The sequence below is a fragment of the Rissa tridactyla genome, chromosome 3 (assembly GCF_028500815.1).
Source record: "Rissa tridactyla isolate bRisTri1 chromosome 3, bRisTri1.patW.cur.20221130, whole genome shotgun sequence".
NCBI lineage: Eukaryota > Metazoa > Chordata > Aves > Charadriiformes > Laridae > Rissa > Rissa tridactyla.
Window position 1 is genome coordinate 69,250,284 of NC_071468.1, and position 17,017 is coordinate 69,267,300.

The 17,017-nt window shown below is 37.4% G+C and overlaps 1 protein-coding gene across 2 annotated transcripts in view; it reads right to left on the minus strand.

The window, feature by feature from the left end:
- Positions 1–1,040: 1,040 nt before the first annotated feature.
- RNF217 (ring finger protein 217) overlaps positions 1,041–17,017 on the minus strand; it is a 69,040-nt gene continuing 53,063 nt past the window's right edge. Inside the window, exons 5-7 of one of the 2 annotated variants that reach the window (XM_054195624.1) lie at positions 12,585–12,656; positions 10,379–10,448; positions 1,041–9,246 (exon numbers count right to left, since the gene is read on the minus strand). In XM_054195624.1, coding sequence (XP_054051599.1) covers positions 9,222–9,246; positions 10,379–10,448; positions 12,585–12,656 — 167 coding nt within the window. In that variant the 3' untranslated portion in view covers positions 1,041–9,221. Of the gene's footprint in view, positions 10,449–12,584; positions 12,657–17,017 lie in introns of both variants that reach the window. The other variant, XM_054195625.1, reaches the window with a different exon arrangement.

The window sequence follows — 17,017 nt, forward strand, 5'->3', positions numbered from 1 at the left end:
CAAAGTCTGCTTTTCTGTGTTTCGTGAAAGAGTTTGAGATTGCAAGTGAGAAGTTCGCCTTTAACTTCAGTTTCAGCTTTAGGGATATCGATTTCTTTGGCCTCCTGACCGTTCTTCCACTGCTGCAGGCTGCACGCTAGAATTCCCACAGATAAGGAACCTCTGGTATGATGCCCTTGACATTTGGTTGCAAATCCTGACTGTTTTGGAGGGGGCTGGGGTGAGGGCTGAAAGGTTTGTCCTTGACCAGCGGCACCTAGCGCAGACCTCAAGATTTTGCTGCGTATTTCACCGCAGTGAACTGTTTTTCAGCGTTATTTCCTACGGAAAGGAACTGTAGGCGAGCGTGCTACCCTGTCTGCCTGTGCATGAACATGCAAATGCAACTTCACAATTAGGCATAGAATTTAAAAATCCCCAACACATCAGACAAAACATTCCATCAATATTGTCAGTTCACAAAGTATGGACACTGAAAACAGTTTCTTTCCAGAGAAAGAGGCACCTGGTTGAATTAACGGATTACATATTTCAAGTTTACAGCTAGAGACAGCCTTCTCTACAAACTGTCTTTGGAAGAGTTGGAGCTTCAGGAAGTAGTCTGACAAGGGAATGGGAAAATTGGATCCCAGCGTATTTTCCATTTTGTATTGGGTTATTTTAAGCTAACATTTTAACATTTCACGAGAAGGTAAAATTTTGTGTTGCATATTAGGATGCTTTTAAAACTGAAAGCAGTAGCCCAGAAATTACACCATATGGCAGGGAGTATTTTTAAATAAAAATATTCATCATAGTAAACTGGCTTTTTACATCTGGTTTAATTTTCAGTGTCAAAGCAGTTAAAGACTGAAGTGACTGTAATACAGTGTTTGTGAACACAAAGATTCTGAAGTTTAAATCATTCAGCAGGATTTTTTTTGGATTGCATAAGAATCATAAAAAAGATCACAGATTTAAAAGCAAGACTCCTTGAAGATGGTCAACTATCATGCATGCATGTAACTGTTTAAAGAAAAAGAGTTAAACATTCAGACAAGTTTTCTTTTTCAAAACTTTATTAGGTAGACTTTACTAGATGACATTGTAAAACCCCTTGTGTGCAAGTGAACGAATCCCACAATTCATTAAATCCACAACATCCCCCTATTTCTGCATATTGATTCTAAGACAGGTGGAGTGCATTCAAACGCTACTTTACATTCTTCCATTTCGTCATGGGGAAGCACTTTTTCAGTCTGTTGGTTAACAGGGGCTTGGGATATCAGTGTTAAGTGAAAGGAATGCCTTTAAAGGAAACGAAATACCGTAAGTTTTGACTTACGAACTTCACTCTCAATACAGACACCAGATTCATCGCAAAGTCTTTTAAATTAAACTGCCTACCATGAATGTGATTGTATTTAGCAAAGTGAAGCAGTACAGAGACATACCTACTACTGAATACTAGTGAGGTAACATTTTGAAAATAAAACTGTTAAAAAATTCACTTACTTTCAAAAGGTCCTGTCCAGCAGGACAAACATTGGCAGAACACCTTCCCTTGTATCCATGCATGTACATGTGCATATATAACCTGTGTCTATTATAGCTTTTTAAAGAACATGATTTTAGTTTTACATTCATCAGGACAAGGTTAAAAAAAATAATCAGGTATTACTATGATAGATTCAACAGAAAACTTCAGTGAACCGTCTCTAGGCCTCCTAAATTAAAAGGCACTCTGAAGAGGGTAGCAAGAAATAGTCCTTACAAAACATCGACACAAACTAAAGCAGCCACAAAGGTAGCACTCAACGGTGATTACTGGTATACATTTAAAATACCAACTTGAAGATGGATTCTTTGTAAAATATTGCCCAAGACTAACAAATATTTTTGTCAAGTTATTACAGCATGAAGACCATTGTTGCAAAACTATGCAGCAACAACAAAAAAAATAGTTATCAGCTAAACGCAAGAGAAAGATAATGGAAAAGCCTTATCAGCATTTTGGTTGTGCGCCTGCTGGTTGTAGGAGAAAAAAATGTCATTTAAGGAAGTAACTTTTAAAAATAAACAGTAACTCCTAAGATTGAAGAAGTATTTTGATATATGGTGCCTCCTATTCAATGGGTTATAGAATGACTTAGTAAACGCCTAAAAACTGGAGGTAATACTGAAATAGAAGTTATTAAGATATCTGTAAGAGGGATAATTCTCTTATAATTTATTGCAGTATGTCTCTAAATCAAATTCCCTATCACCAAAAACTTCAGGCATGCAAGCTGAATCCTGATTAAACACTCATGTGTGATGCTTCAGGAAAAAAAATAACGCTGCAAGTGACAGTTATTACTAATTAAGAACTCGGGGCGGGGGGGGAGCAGAGAGGAAGCCTTTCCTACAGTTCTGAAAATATATAACTTCAATATTTTTATATATAACTTTATATAACTTCAGTATTTTTTAAAAGATCGTTTCTAACAGAAGTTCATCTAATTCAAGATAATTTTAGACAAGTAGCTTATTTTTGGCACCTGACTTTCAATAGATGGACAAAAGTGGGAGCAATATTAGTAAGAAAAAACAGGTCCTTCGGAAAATCTATTTCAGAAAAGGTAAGATTTCTGCTGTCTTCTGGGAAAGGAAGTAATCCCAGAAAAAGAAATAAACCCTACAGTATCCATTTTGAAGCTATCTGAAGAGGGTAAAATGAATACTAGTTTTTCAGATCATACCTCCGACCATGCAATGAAGGGCTGGGCAGAGATCCCAGAGCTGCTCCACCAAGCTTGTTTGACGCCCCCCCCCCCCGAGGAATTACCAATTTATATTAATAAGATATGTTAGTTCAAGTTGGATTGCACTGAAGTGCTGTTAAACTGCTCTAAGTCCCAACCTAGCTAGAGCGCACCTCTGTGCACCACGGTCCTCAGGGCTTCCGTCTTCACACATTAGTGCCAACAGGGCCCATTTGAGCCCTGGAGTTTGAGGGTACACACACCACTGGCTGGCGTCTAACCTAACTTCAGCTGAATTCTCTTCTCCAAAAAGTTGCATTGCTTTAAGTGGTTTCAAACTCCTAGGTGGTTATGCTGGAAGACCAAACCCATTCTGACAACACATATAAGATACATTTCTGCAGAAGTCTGAAAGAAGAGATGGGAAGAGGAGTGAACAGCTAGTTAAAAAAAAAACCAAACCCTCAGAAATGGGATCATCAGAATTAAAATAGGCATGCCAGATTATTTTTATAATTTGCAAAAACATAACTTCTTCACTAACGTAACATTTTTCAACTTTCTGAGCAAACCGGTATTGGTTACTTCGGCTTAACATGTCTGTCTGTAGGAGTCCACGTAACAGAAATCCCCATATTGCTCTATGGAGGAGAATGAACACCTTTCATTTGTTTCAAGCAATAAGGCACTTACACATTTAAAATTTCTCATAATACAAAACACACTGAATACCGGAATTCAAGCATTGATTACACTGGTATTGCCTACCTCCAGTTTTTATAACTTCTTAGTCACCAAATATACTACAGAAAGTTCTAATCACTGATGCATCTAGTTTGAATATAGCTCCAACGTGGAGTTAGAAATTGCTTTTTTAATGAATCCACAGTGTTTTGGCCAGCACTTTAGTTGTGCCAAAAGCCTGTATACTAAAAAGGATGTGATCTGTCATCTCACTACCCTCACCTCCTGCCACTCAAATTAACCCTATTTTAAAAGGAATTCTTTACCTTAAAATATGTAAAAGAAAAGAAATGGGGTCAGGGGAAGATTTCTCACTGAACTGTCATGGAATTAAAATAAAGTTCAGCTTGGACAACCTCCTCAGAAACAGAGATCACGTTTTCTTTTTCAAAGCACCTATTATCCTCATCTCTGCCATAGTCTAAAGAATTAACAAATACCTTAAAAAGTTATCTGGACTCAGATGGTTAGTTATGTAACAAAGACTGTGCTGTTTAATCATATTTTAAAAAATGCAAAATTAAAAGCCCTGAAGAAAAAACAGATTTCAGCATTTTGCATTTAAGTAATTTAAATACAACAGAATTAATCTTTTGCTGGTGTAGCTCAGCAAAGCATTACTGAAATGACTTCTTATGAGATCACATTTTCTAGGTCCAATTTCATCTTCAGTCATTTTCACAAGTCATTTTGAAATTATGAAATGTGGAAGGAAAAGAAGAAATAAAGTGTATAACAAATGGAAATATGGTAAACATTTTATTATAAGATCGTAAACATAGTGAAATGTAAATCTACCCCTGTCCTTGCCATTTCTGGACACGAAGCAGCAGAATGCAAATGTGCTATGAAGAACTCTTAAGAGTGCATTTTTATACAAAGAGATCATCCATGACTAAAGACTGAATCCATCTGCTTACCCAGAACTTGCATAAGGCATGGAAGTGTTTCTTGACTGCATCAGCACTTTTATAGGACAGGTTTAAAATATCTGAACAGCTTGGTTGGATTCTGTAAGTAGGTTTTCCTCCTAAAAGAGGTAAATGTGGCATCGTATGAGTAGCATGATGCTCAGTGACAGCAGGTTAAAATTTCAACAATACTGTTTTCATTCTGACAAGTTTTCAACAAGATAAACACTGAATGGGGTTACCGTGCAACTGTGTTTAAGCAGGTATGTGCAAAATCCATGCTTATTGTAAAAATATAAAATATTTTTACACAATAAATTTCTCTTCTGACTCTGATCCATCCAAAACACTTCAGACTAATTTTTCAAGTTTTGATAAACCAAACAAGCTCCAAAAAGGCTTTCTTTTGCACAATACACCTTTTTTTTAATAAAATAATTGCTATTATAACTACTCCTTTTTTTTAAAAAGAACATATATTTGGAAATAAACAGCTGGAATTATGCTGAGAAATCTGTGTGTTTCTTTTTTACTAGGGAGTAAATAATTAAAGCTTATTACACATTTTTACCTTTGAAATCAGAGCATGTACCTGAAGATCAGTTTTCATTTCCCTACCTTATGGTATTTCACCATCAGGCTCAGAGGAGCATCAGTGATTAATTGTCTAATATAAGCAATGGAGAGGGAACGTATAGATCCTGAGCCCTTCTGCACAGAATGATAAGGAAGAACCAGCCAGGAAGGGACAGTCCTGTGTAACTGCAACAAGCTGCACTTGTTACTTTTATTAAGAAAGAAATTCGGGGATGTTGTGTTATAGCTTGAGCAGTACTTAAATGAAAACACTGCTTGTCCTGCAGTTGAATCAAGGCTCAGCTGGTCTTCACATAACAGTAGCAAGACAAGCCACCAAATGTATCAGCAACATAACTTTTTAAATACCGTGTGCCCTCTTTTTCAAGTTTATGTAAGTCCAGAAAATATTGAACAGCTGTAATTCCCATTCTTACACTGTGCTACACTGTTACACTGAAGAAAGCAGAATTTTAAGATATGTTATTTAACACTGCCTAAGGATGTTCTTTCTAACTTTATTGGTGACTCAAAGCACTGAGAAGGTCTCTTTATTATATTCAAAGCTAGTATTCCTTCCCCTGACAATTTGCTCTAATAAGAATGTTGTTTGGATATTCTTCCCTACTCCCCGGCCTCTCCTGCACTCATTAAACAGCACCAGTATCACCCTGCGAGTGAGAGGACCAGCTCCATAGTAGTTTGCACTTCTTCAGAAGCGAACCAGATTTTCAAGTTGCTGCACACTGGCTCTCAACACGCTTCCACATATATTTATCAAAGTATCTGGGGCCAAACTCCATGTTGGCATAAAAACGGGTACAACTTCTCTGGTTTAATGGGGCTATGGCTGATGTCAGGAATGGAGCTGGCCCACTGCAACTATAATGCTGCAAAATTAAATTAAGATATTATCTCTGCCATAATTTCCTCAGGTAGGATTCTTTCCATCAGCAAAATCAGAGATCTAATATATATTGTAAGAGTAACAGTAATCCATGGTTCTGATCCACAACTTGGACCTACCCAATTATAATACCAAGCATTATGAATGATGCAAGCCTTGCTCAAGAAATGAAACCCCACAACTAAATTTTGAAAAACTCAAGAGTAGATGTCAAACTATATGGCCATTGAATATGAAACAGTTTGTCAGACCTAACCAGCAAGAGAAATCATTCTATCACTGGAGAAAATTTGTATCCTCTGACAGAATTACTGCCCTACCTACAGACCATTTAACATCTCACGAGCTACGTCAGTCTTTGGAAAAGCAGAAAGCCCCTTGGCTAAAAAGAATACCTGATAGTGATCCAAAACATCTTCTAGTCAAATTGGCAATAGTCCCTGCAAATTAATATTTTTAATAAAGCAAAACTTCACGCTGATCAAACTTCAGAACCAATAAACAGATGTAAATAAAAAAAACCCAAACCCTAACACACCAGGAAGAGTTATGAAGTCAGCATTAGTACAATCAAAATCCTTCCTTCCTTACACATTCGCACTGCCCCAAAGGAAGATAACAGATCACTCAAAGTGCACTGTATTTTAATGACATCTGAAAGATATGAATATGCTGTTTGTTATAGAGGAGGTGAGAACTGAAGACTAGCAGATTTATTTGTATGGAACTAAAACCGATGGGTCAACTACAGCTAAGGCTACTCAGAATTGTATCTTGCTTATATTCTTACTTGGTTTCTTCTTCTCACTGGCTAATAGATTGACACAAGGAAAAGCACAACTATTTTCCAGTTGAAGCTCCTGGATAAGCTCTGCAAATACACCTAACGATGCTCTGAAAGCAGACTCATCCTGCCACTCACATGCTTGAGCAGCCCTGAAACTTGACCCAATTAATGAAATACAACTAATTACTCTTAGTGGAGAAAGGGAAAGCAGCTCCCCGGGCCTCCCCAGCGGGCGCAGGACGGGGCACACACAGCGCAGCGCTGCTGGGAGGGTGCCTGCAAGGAGACCTGAGCACCTGGGCAAATCCACTGCCAGGCAAGCCGGAAATAGAAAGCTAATGTAGAATGGATTTAAGCATTTCCTAGTCTGAATACAGGTATCGCTAAGGAACAGCTTTGCACAAGGATAAATAATCTTAAATATTAAATGTGGTGAAAGCAATCCTGATAATCAGCATACAGTAGCATGAAATCTGCCTTGGCAGGTTAATTCAGCTGCCTGATGAAGTCTTCTGGTAATAAAGATGGACTAGAACCGTCTGATGGTTTCTTTAGAACACAGTTACAAAAAACAAAACACATTTACATAATGAAAGAAAAACAACCTTGAATTTCCTTAAAACAAAGTTCATTCCACTTCTTTCAAACTGAAAAATTAACTCTTGTAAAACAAATGACTTCGATGTATGTAAGATTTCCTATGATATGAGAAGAGCTGTTTAAAAGCTAACATTTCATTGAATGAAGTTTTGTACCAAACTTCTTTTCATATTTCAGTTGGTTATGTTACATAATATTGATGAAAAACTGTATTCAAGTGGGAATATTTTTATATGGATGGAAAAAGACTTCCATACCCCTACTCTGCCTGGCTCTTGAAAATTTTTCCTGTTCTACAGAAAAGCAAAAGCAAGTATTATTGTCATTCCCTTTTTTTCCCCCCCCTTACAGAGAAAGCAAGATTAGACTCACTTGTCTGTACAAGGTCAAAGATGCCTTGTTTTGCTATGTGTAGAAAATGAAGAACCATTTCCCTTTGATTTAATCTGTTCCGATATAACCAAAATGGCCTAGATGAAATGATAATGTCGGAGTTGAGATGTGTGTTCCTTTCCTCCACCCACAATGACATGCTTTCTGAATATAAATAAGTGCAGATCTATTATCTTCCCTTTTATGCTCTTTATTCTAGCACCTTAATTTCAGATCTTACTGAACTCCCATCAGAAACTGAAAATGGCAAACATGGCAGAGTGAAAACAGCTACAAAGACTGTAAGAATATCCCACATATTTAGAAAGAACCAGGAAAAGAAAGGAAATTAATCCACTGTATAGTTAATTACAGATAATCTCAAGTACTAAAATATTCTCAAGTGGAATAGTTTGACACCATATTACAGACTGCATTGCAAACCCAGATCGCTCTCTCTCTCTGAGGTCTGAAGGTTTTTCTAAATAATACAAAAATATCTTCATTATTTGACAATTAAAGAAAGGAATAAAAATCCCTGAGTAAGCCAAAAAGACAACTGATATGTACAGCCTCAGAAAACACACTCAAAAACTAGACCGATTTTAAGGCAGCTTCCAACCTCTGACAGAACACAAATAGAAAACTGATGTGTCACAGAAGAAATCTAATTAACAGGTGGATTTGCATTGATAATAGGCTTTGAACTTTACTTCTAAATGTCATTGTTTCCCTGCTTAATTTGCAAATCTTAGAAAGGTACTCTTTCTACTGTTACGACGACAGGGCCAACATGCCCTTAAATTCAAATGGAAATATTAAGTACTTGTTGACTACTATGGTGTGCTTGTACACACTGTTTCAACAAGAAAAAAAAAACCCCAAGAAAACAAAACCAGAAGCTGACAGAAAATAAGCATACTAGCCAACTATGGTAAGTTGATATTTCTGTTTCCAGGTAAACAAAATTCAGCAGTTTCTTCCACTGAGGTTTTGAAGTCAAAGCAAAGTATCTTGTAACAACAGTATTACGCTGATGGGTGGAATACTATTTACTTAAAAATTACAACTAGATTTAGACTTAGTAACAATTTTCAAAGAACGTGGTGCAAAGTACATCCTCTCAAATCATATGCTATTTGTGGGCCTAAATTCTGAAGTCTGTAGACTCTCTAGGACGTTGCCCATCTCCCTACTTCCCCCTCTCCCCATATATATATATATTTATACACACACACACACACATATGTATCTTCAAACACACGTACTGGAAAAAAAAAGTACCTTCACAGTACAAATTCAATCTTCTTCTCTTTAAGATCAGCTTGTATTTTTAAAGTATAAAGTAGATATTTCTCTTATTCAGTTCCTTTCTTTATTGTTTCAGTGTTCTGCTTACACAAATTTATTTTATTATCTTTTTTCTTTTAAGTTATATTTGTACGATAAATTTGGATTATAACTAAAAGTGAAAAAATTCTCAGTAGCTGATTCCTAACGCTGAATTACATTGCTGTTGTGGCGATGCGCTGAGAAAGAGGTCTGGTGGCAAACAGTGGTACTCTGAAGTTAGGAAAAAAGAGCAAGGATCGCTATTCTCTTCAGATCATCTCAGGAGGACAAACACTGGAAGCAGAGAATAAGAATGAAATGGTCTCATAAGAATTCACGACCCCTCCCCTTACCCAAAATCCACAGATTTTCCTCGTGAGACATCAGCGGATGCTCTAAGACTTATATAGCTGAACGAACAAACAAAACGTGCTTTTTAGGTTATAAAATTTCATCAAGTCAATCTTCACACAACTAGTGTGTAGCATGTGTATTATATGCCAAGTCCGAACAGAAAGGCAGGTTTCCAACTTCCCTGCAAACACATTTCCTTGTACGTTCTGCATCACACTTCAGGGACATCTTGGGACAGAACAGGCCACTGACACTTCCTTGTTAACTAAACCCTTTGAATTTTTTCTGTACTGGGAGAGTTTTAAAATGCTGTACTCTCTAACAAATCTGTCACCCCCCCAGTCAATATTAACAGACTGTCATAACTTAAATACTAAAGTGAAACCCATCAGCATATCTCTAAGTATCACGGAGCTTCAGTACTAAGGCTATTTCCCTCTGAGGCACTGCAGTTTGGCGGTGGCAATCTATACTCTTGCCCACTAGCAGGAGGACTCAGAAGATAACCAGCTGTCGTGCTCTCTGGCATGTGACGGGGTTTTGGTATGCTGAACAGAATGCTGTGTGATGGAAGTTATTTACAGAAGTAGTTTTTAATACCAAAAGTAGTATGCTCAGTATACAGTAAGAGTCCAAACACTTCTAAGCATTTCCCCCGTAAAGGCCGACGCTGAAGTTAAACGGAGCACATGTTAGCAGTTAAATGCTTTCTTCACAGGCCAAATCGGTAGTAGAGTTCTGGCTACAATACAGACTTTGATTGTCTAGTTCAGAAACTTAGACTCAAAAAAACCCCTCCAAAGTAATAATAATAAAAAAAAAAACCAAACCCCAAAACATTTAAAAAGCAGCAGTCAGGGGGCCCATCTTGTTCGGAGTGCACCAGAGCAAAGAGGCTTTCTGGTCTGCAGTAGTGTTTTCGGCTGAGGGAAGATGGCAGGAGATCCCCCCCCCTTCTTCTTCCAGGGCGGTGGCTTTGATGCTGTTACCAGCACTGTATTGCTCTGTTGCACAAAGCGCGGATAGCCCTTGAAGGACCAGCTCAGTTCAGGCGAATAAGGTCCATCCTTACCAGGGCATACCTGTCCGTGACCTTTTCCTCTGCTTTTTACAAAGGCAATAGATAGGAAACACAAATAAACCTGCCAAAAGAGAAAAGTAAGAAGAAAACAATAATTAAATGCCATCCTTTGTGCATGCATTGTGTTCTTTCAAGGTACGTAGAGGATTTAAATGCAGCTTTCCATGTCTCAAGAGGATTTGGACAAGCAGAAAAAAATACTAGTCTGCAACAGTCTCTTCGGTAATGTGTTAAGCTACACTTTCTGTCTACTTTACAACAAATGCCCACTCACCCTACTCCTACTCATTAATTTGTCTCTGACAAATTAATTCCTGCACCATACTGTTGTGTAAGATACAAACTTAAACTTTTGGCAATCGTTAGATCTAAATTCAAGGCTGATTTAACAAAACTAGTTCTCAACCAGTTTCACAGGCAATGGAGGCAGCATGTTATAGCTTTACTTTTTTCTTTTTTAAAGTAGTATTTATTTTTACAAACATCCTTATCTACTGTGAAGTAATACCAAATGTTTATCCTTGCCTGGGAAGGGAACTATTTATTCTTAAAAGTCTTTTGAGGGAAAGGAAGCCGTGAAAGGAAAAATAAATAAATCAGATTTATTCGAGTGAAAAATAGCTTGTCATGAGGTACTCTTTCAAACCCAAATAAGAAGCATCCGCTCCCTTCTCTTGCAATCAGCTGACTGAAAACGGTGAAAGACTTCTTTTTCAGACACAACTACAGTAATAACATATAACAAAAGACTGCTACACTCACCAGGGTCCTGGCTTTGCTCAACAGCCTTGTAAATGGTGTAAAATAGTTCTTAGCTATGATAGTGAGATGACTTTAATAGTTGTGTTGGCAGTAAATATTGCTGTATTTACCCAAAACTTTCCCATAAATAATCAATGTTTTTGGAACTGCTCATAGACCTCTTCTTGATTGTATCTTACCTGGCCATACCTAGCACGGGACTTCAGTGGCTCACTGGGTATTATTACTATTACTGCTATTGTATTACTGCAAAACGCTCTTAGTTTCGAATGTAAGCAAAAGAGTGGAGTTTTTCCATCATAAATCATACCAGGTTGCTAAGAAAAAATAAGCTTTACTGACATTAAGAAGTCTTTATTGCCTATATTTTTGGCATAAAAATGCCACTAAAAAGAATATAGATATCTTCAGTGAATCCAACTCAGAATATTGATACAGAAAAAAAAAATGTATTCTTAGCCTAAATACTTAAATTAATAGCAATATTCCTTATTTAGACAGATGTAGTCTAGAAAAGCTGTAATGGTATTTTGGTTATGTACAATATTATTAATGTAACTATCCTGATAGATTTTGGCTTTACTGTATCAAAATAAAGGTGCCACACACCAACATGCCTCAGGGCTGCGCACACACTGCAAATTTTCAACACAGTAAGTAGTTTGGTGAAGAGTTGTGAAGTAGCATGATCCCCGACTGACATATTACTGCCAACATAAATAGTGGATATGCACTTATATGAGTAAAATTATATATTTATAGTTACGGCTTATTTCATTTCTGTGGGAGCATTCAGTTCAGCCAGGCAAAGAGCAGATTTGCTAGAACAACTGCATCCACATTAATACCACTACATTAACAGAGTTTTGATACTCTATCAAATGAGTTCACAGTACCGGTTTTTGTGATGGAATCCAATTTGTCAGCCTACGCGCTGAATCAGATTTTGAGACTGACTCATCCCAATTTGCCACTTTATTGTTGGTGTTTTGCATCTTCAAGCTGGAGGGCTCTTGGGACTATGGCTAGTGCCCCAAAAATCTTGCCATGCACATGACCAAGAACTTAAAACTGTGATCCACGGGGGGGATTAAAGGGAAGGTCTAAGTCAGCCTGTCCCCAGCACTATGTTAAGTTACGCTGGCCTTTTTACTAGTTTATCTATACTAGTTAAAGATTTTGGTTCAGAAAAGCCTTAACAACCAAATAATTGGGAAAAAAAAATAAAGCTAATTAGCATAAAATGCAAGTAAGAAAAATATTCTAAAGACTTTTTTTTTTTTTTTTTTTAGAAAAAAGTCATGTGCTTTATACTAAAACGGTATCTACGAAATTTGTACTTTGTGTCCATCACTTCAAGATGAAAATACTGAGGTGTCATACTGGAAGTCACTGCAAAATCAGAATCAGGCTCATTTACATACAGAACTCTTACCTATTACAACAGCTATGGCTCCCAGTGCCAGTCCCAGAACCAGTATTAGGGGTGTAATGAGTAGTTTTCCAGCTGAAATGCAAAATGCATTAAACAATTTAAAGTTGGCATTTTATTTTTCCCTTTCCAACCATCCATAAATATTTCAATATCGGACTCCCAAAAGCTGGTGGGTTTTTTTGGTTTTCTTTTTTTTTGTTTTTTTTTTTTTTTTGTTTGTTTGTTTGTTTTTTTTTTAAATACTTTACCAGGATTGTTATTTGCATGTTCATCCTACAAAGCCAGCTAGGAGCTATCGCCACTCAGCCAGCTCCCTGCACACACTTCTCTCTGCCCTCTTCACCCACCCCAATTCTCCGAGCACAGCTCATTTTGTACATTAACAGTTAGCTTGCATTCCCTTCTGTTTCCATTCTGAAATCCCTCCGGCATCGAAAGGAATGTGATAGCTATAAGACTACTATCATTTGGCTTCTCCGGAATCCTACTGTACAGCAACCACCCTGGAAAGCTGCCAAGCAAACCAGTGTCTTGGAGAGTTTAGGTTAGCTCAAGGAGATGAGACCATCACCTCTAAATACGCTTCTGCTTGCTTTAAAAGGCTAGGGTGAAGTCCTCGTGTACAGTTGCGATTTCAGTCTAAATCAAACCACAGCCAAGTCTATTTTGGATCAACATTTAAAAGAATACGTTGCTGCTCTCACATGAGTAAGGCAGCAAGGCCGTGCAGCACTGTCTAGAGCGTAAGACACTAAGAACAAATAAAACGTGCTCACATTCTTTACTTCCGATGAGTTTATCATATGTAGAAGTGCACAGAAGGAAGGCAGGGCTCCTTTTGAAACACTTAAGCTGAAACTCAACTTTTAATCTAAGTTATCTGTTTTGCATTACGTGCTTTCAACTAAATGGCAGAACCTCCCTGGCTGCGTTGGCTGAGCGGCCGGGTCAAAGACGTCACTTACCTCAGCTGTTTGAAAATGCAGCAGGGCAGGCATTTTTACTGATCCACCAGCAGTTTGATCAGGGATTTGAAATTAAGCAATTCTCTAAGTTAAGCATGGGTTTGAAAAATCACCTCTAGAAAGGGAGGAAAAGTGAGTTTGTTACCTCCCTCTTCCCTGCCCTTCCCTCTCTCAAGTCACTTGTATCAGATTTCAGTAAATGGATTACTTCATTCAATAATGATGCAAACCTCTCCATAACCTGAGCCACTAATTTGGGCAGCCTGAAGGAAAAATGAGATATTTTGGAAATATTTACAGCAGCTAAATGAATTGGTCCTTTTTATGCTCTGTTTTGATAGCTTTTAAATTTCATAGGAGTGCTGTGGGTGGGAAAGATTAATTCCTAGAAGAAAAAAATTGGCAAATATTATTGGTATTACTCTAGTTGCTAGGCATCCTAATGGTAAACCTTCTTGGGACTCCACTGCACTGCATTCTGTACACACAGAGCTTGTCGAATAAATTATTCAAGTGTAGACAGGAGAAGGAATGTAGAATGATGGAAAAACCTCAAGAAAACCTCAAAAAATAAGTGATTAAAAACATATACAAAATTACCAGAGCCTTTAACAATTTCGAAGTAAAGCTTTTAAAATATCGTTTTAAGGTATGAACTCTCTACTTTATTAATCGCTATCTAATCAGAAAGTTAGAAAATTATGACGTTTGGTACCAAAATTATTAAAAACCTTAAAACACTGAACTGGTGACTAAGTACACAGAAACAGGGTCTGCAGAAAGGGCTAAGCTCACTTTTGACTGGAGTAATGTCTTTGCAGACAAAAAGAATGGTTTCTAAGCTAATTCAGTTTAAGAACTTGTTTACTTACATTTGACTAACTCAGAGCTGAAATAAAGCATGAGTGTCTTTTTCCTTCTGCCTGTGAATATGAAGCTATGAGTACTGTATAGTTCCAAGATCTTATAGGATAAAATGACCTTTCATTGTCATGGGACAATAACTTCCTTTGGTTATCAATGCATTCTTTCTAAAGACTAAACCTTAAAAACAAAACAAAATACATTTTCTCCTTATATATCTACCACCTTTAAATCCTTTATCTTTCTTTACCTTTGTAAACTAAAATTAAGGAACAAGTTAACACAAGGCGCACAAGACTTGCACAAGTGACCATCAGGTAACTTGTACCAACAGCAGCAATCACTGCAAAGCAGCAGATATGTACCTTCTACTCCAGTCATTTTTATCAGCATTGTATGAAACAATTGTAAATGCTCCATTTTACATGTCTGAATTGAACATTACTTTAGATCCAATTCCAGTCTGACACACATCGTTTGTCAGAGCATGAAGGATTATGAGGCTCTCAATCATAGAGGGAATGGTGATACACCAAGAAATGCTGCTGAGATCAAGGACGTTTAGTGCAGGCACTAAACTTCCCAAAGATCCACTGTTTGTTAGCCCCGAGACTGCTAGCAGAGAGAGAAAATGTAAAACAAAACTTGCCCTAGAGCTGAATAAAATCTCATGTCATTAGTCCTTGCGTCATGTGGTGAACTCCGCAATAGGTTATGATAGCCAGTCTAGTCACGTTCAAAGCTGGCTTTTAAAGATAACTTAAAAAGAAATGGTTGCAAATGGAACAAGCCTAAAAGGGAACCTTTTTAAAATTCTACTGAAATTAATGGTAAACAGTTTCTTTACTGAGTTACTCAGCATGAAGATTTAGACATCTGTGGCTATGTAATAACTGTATTTGCAGGTGTCTCAGAGGGGTTGCACTGCTTGCGATATAGAGAATGATGTTTTTCTGCAAAATGAGGAAACGTTTAGAGAAACATGAGGGAATATTTTCCCTTTGCATAACTTTGGGTTTGGTCATGGGTTTTAGGGTAATATATACAAAACCACATAAATCCTTAGAGAATTCTTTGCCATGTAAAAAATTAATATACTAGCTTTAGAAAACAAATTTAATCAGTAGCATATGAGAAATAAAAAGTTTTGTCTTCCAAGTCATTATATGTTTAAGCAACAGAGCCACTAAAAGTATCTACTTACAAATCAAAACAGTTATATCTATGTAGATTTAAGTTCTAATCCAAGATTGCATCTGTTTTTAAAGACTCCTACTAAGTGTATATCGGAGACTTTTTACAAATCAGACTGACTTAAATCCTAAAGTTGCTAATGAAGGTTGGATCCTAGAAATGCATGCTTCCTTCTGCAGTGCTCAAAGCCATGCACACAAAATGAATCTTGCACTCTGTCTTGGGACAGGAGTGCACATCAGTCCGATCTGAAAACAGACTTTCAGAAGCCTATTTGTAATGCTGTTTACTTTGCAAAAAAACTTCATTTGCTTTAATAGCATCATTACATGTTGTGTCCTGTTACATATCCATGAAGTAACTGGCAATTGACTTTGAATATAATTCACCCAACTGAATTCAAGTGGTACTTAAGTGGCATCTTAAGTACATTTAAGACAGCTGAACATGTTTTTCCTTTCCGTGCAATTCATCACTAACTCCAGTTACAACCAAACATCCTGCTTTCAATAACTTAGCCAAATAATTGCTAGGGGAATGAAATTTTTAAGTCCACTGGGACTGAAGGATAAAAGCCATTTCACCTTACCGTACTGGTCACAGACTAAGTTTCTCTAAAAAATGGGCTGGCTAAAGAAGGGAGAGAAGTTTTCAATTCAGAGGCCACTTCTGTTCCCAGTTTATTTTCTTCTCCCTGTGGTTTCTATTACCTTTACAAAACCATTGATTTATGAAGAAACATACGTTTGAATTTATGCTGCCATAAATGCGTTTCTGTTATTTTTATTACGGAACAGTTTGTGATCAGAGGCACAAACGTTCACTTCTCAACAGAAACCACTATAGCATGCCAGCCTGCCATGAAGTGTTCTTTCGTTTCTAAACACCCCACCCACCCAGGTTTGGCAGAAACAAGCCAAATAACCTTCATTACAAAATCACCACATTTGCTTAAATAAGGATTTCCTCTCCATAGCAAGAGAATAAACTAAAGTCACAGAAGAAAACGTATCTAGCAACACCTCAGCCCTCTCCCACTGACAGCCAAGATAACGTCCTCTTAATTTCCACTACTTAGCTAAGTAGCAGAGGCATTTTTCTACAGGAAATCCAACCTTCACTTCTTGCTACATGTTACTTAAATTTAGAGACCACGCTTCTAATGGCCTATTTCTCTGCCACCACCTCCTCTTTCTAATGCCTTCTGCTGACCCTCCGAATGTGCAGTAACACCTCGTGATGATAACGCTCCACTCTTGCCTGGTAAAGCCTTGATGTATTGATGTTTACAGTTCTGGCTACCAGGACATCGGTGAGCCTAGGCGTGATCCCTAACTGGAATTAATCATTTCTCAGTTTTCAACTTGATCTTAAACAATTATGATTAGGAAGCTCAGTTCAAAACAAAGC